Raw genomic sequence first — 2,500 nt, forward strand, 5'->3', positions numbered from 1 at the left:
TGCAATAGCGACGACGCTGGAGAAGCCCGCGATGTTGAGGTTGTCCGAGGGTGAGTCGGACGTGCGGGTGTTGAGCTGCAGCGGCGATGTGCACAGCACCGCGTCCAGCGTCACCTGTACCGTCGATCGTGATCATGGCGAAGATGGAGCACTGTTGGTCATTGATCGCGAGCAGTGGTGGGTGTCCACTCTCTCGCACTGGACAGATGAGTGGAAGGGTCGTCACACACGACGCACAAACACACACACACACACATACAAGCACATACAAGCACATACACACACACACACATACACACACATACACATACACACGACGCACGCACCTGGCAGACGTATGACGTGTCTGTGTTGAGGTTTCGCTGCTGGAAGGCGATGGTGACGTCGCGGTTGTTTGTGATTGCGTGCTGCATGTTCACTATGTCCTCCCCGGCACCGGCCCGGTACACGAGGCCAAGCTCCCGCTGCCGCTGCGCATCAATATCATAGCGAACTACACGCACGCATGCACACGCACGCACATGCACACACGCACACACGCACGCACAAGCACGCACACACGGCGGTGTTGGGAGAGACGCAATGTCAGCTCGGTGCTGTGATGCCATGGAAAGAAAGGACGTATGCAACCCGCACGCAACCCGCACACACGCACACATGCATACACACTTCACATGCGTGCGCGCACATAATATGCGCAACACTGACCTGCGACGATGGTTGAGCCATTGTTGACGAGTGTGATGATGGTGTTGCCGGAGTCAACAGCGGCAACAGAGACCTGCAGGCGCGGAAGGACACAAAATCACACAAAATAAGCTCGCGTACACACACACACACACACACACATACACACACACACACACACACACACACACACACACACACACACACACACACACACACACACACACACGAGTGCACGCGCTCTCTCCGTGTCTTGCGTGCGCACACTGCAACCCGAGCAGCCAGTGTTGAGAGCCGGCGCAATGGCACACCTCTGCGGTGCCCGGAAGCGGGAGGGATGCGGTGTAGAGGGTGGTGGCGCCCGTGACAGCAACCGTCTTCAGCCGATACGAGGTCAGGTCGTCGTTGGCCACGACAAAGCTGGCAATCGCCGTGTTGCCAATGGCATCTGTGCCAACATCAAACGTGGCTGGCGAGGCAAAGGTGTGCAGACCGGGATCGCAGCAGATGTAGTTTGGAGACCACCCGTTGGCCGCGTCCCACGCAAGGTTGATCGCCTTGGCGTCGTTCGAGCCCGCGTCGGCTGTAGGCACACGGACATGTAGGGTAAGTGTGCGTGTGTGTGTGTGTGTATGTGTGTGTGTGTGTGTGTGTGTGTGTAAGCGAGCAAACCGATCAATACGCATGACAAACGAATTGCGACAGAATGAACAAGTCAAACAAGACTTTGTCGGTTCAAGGGCTATGCGCGAAGTACAACAATGGTAACAGGATAGTGCGTGCAGTGGCCACATGGACAACGCACGTCGATATGCAAAGAGGGCGTTGACGGCGCTGCCATCGTCGGCAACCGTGACAGTCATGCTGTCAAGACCACAGGCCAGCTAAGAACACACACACACACACACACACACACACACACACACACACACACACACACACACACACACACGAATAACCGTGCATGACACCAACACGCATGGTGTGAGCAAAAGATTGAGATAATGCGCCAGTGGAAGAACGTGTACACAAAGACAACAACTGCAGCAGTGACTGGCACACCTTGTCAGCGACACCCAAGCTGATGATGGTGGTGGGCAACTCAAACGTCCCTGCAGCGCGAAATGCATGCAAGCAAGCAAGAAGTGTTGAGGTAAGGCCAAAGCGTGCGTTTCAGATAGGGTTTGCTGCTGTGCTTCGAGTGGCCAATGCATCAACGGTGGCAAACACACGAGTATGTCTCAATACACAGGTCTTATCGTAGAATGTGGGGCTTGAAGGTCTCACCTTCCCAGCGAATGGCACTGATGGTGCAGCGGGCGCCGCCGGCGACGACGGTGGCTTGTGACACGAGAATCCAGCCACTGTACCCGGCGTGGTTCATGTCAACAGTCACCGATCCACTCTGCGCCAAGGTCTTGTTGAAGACCTTGGACGGCGTGCCGAGATCCCCGTTCTTGACAGACTCTGCGTTCGACACGGCCGCATACACGCCATCATCCGCCATCCACGCCACTGCAACCAAGACATGAAGTGTCAAATTACGCGCAAATGGGGTGAGTGCGAGGGCTACGCACGCACGCACACACACACGCATACATACGGTCACACGCACATATACATACGCCCACATGCGCAAACATGCGCGCACGCACACACACGCACACACACACACAACTCACGGAGAATGCGATCTCCATCGTCAGACGCAGACACTGTCGCAGTGTTGAGCCTGCAGTGAAGACAGCATCGAACAAATTGATTTGGTGTAAGGATTGAGTTCTTTAGATGGACATTCCAAAAGCGACGCCCT

At 55.6% G+C, this 2,500-nt stretch overlaps 1 protein-coding gene across 1 annotated transcript in view; it reads right to left on the reverse strand.

Moving 5' to 3' along the window:
- The window catches only part of PTSG_12866 (uncharacterized protein), a 4,796-nt gene that overhangs the window by 1,949 nt on the left and 347 nt on the right, over positions 1 to 2,500 (reverse strand). Inside the window, exons 2-9 of the mRNA XM_004989500.1 lie at positions 2,370 to 2,419; positions 1,975 to 2,202; positions 1,750 to 1,799; positions 1,493 to 1,571; positions 999 to 1,270; positions 709 to 781; positions 327 to 493; positions 1 to 114 (exon numbers count right to left, since the gene is read on the reverse strand). The exon at positions 1 to 114 is cut by the window's left edge and continues 9 nt beyond it. Coding sequence (XP_004989557.1) covers positions 1 to 114; positions 327 to 493; positions 709 to 781; positions 999 to 1,270; positions 1,493 to 1,571; positions 1,750 to 1,799; positions 1,975 to 2,202; positions 2,370 to 2,419 — 1,033 coding nt within the window. The remainder of the gene's footprint in view (positions 115 to 326; positions 494 to 708; positions 782 to 998; positions 1,271 to 1,492; positions 1,572 to 1,749; positions 1,800 to 1,974; positions 2,203 to 2,369; positions 2,420 to 2,500) is intronic.

The sequence above is a fragment of the Salpingoeca rosetta genome, assembly GCF_000188695.1.
Source record: "Salpingoeca rosetta unplaced genomic scaffold supercont1.28, whole genome shotgun sequence".
Taxonomy (NCBI): Eukaryota; class Choanoflagellata; order Craspedida; family Salpingoecidae; genus Salpingoeca; species Salpingoeca rosetta.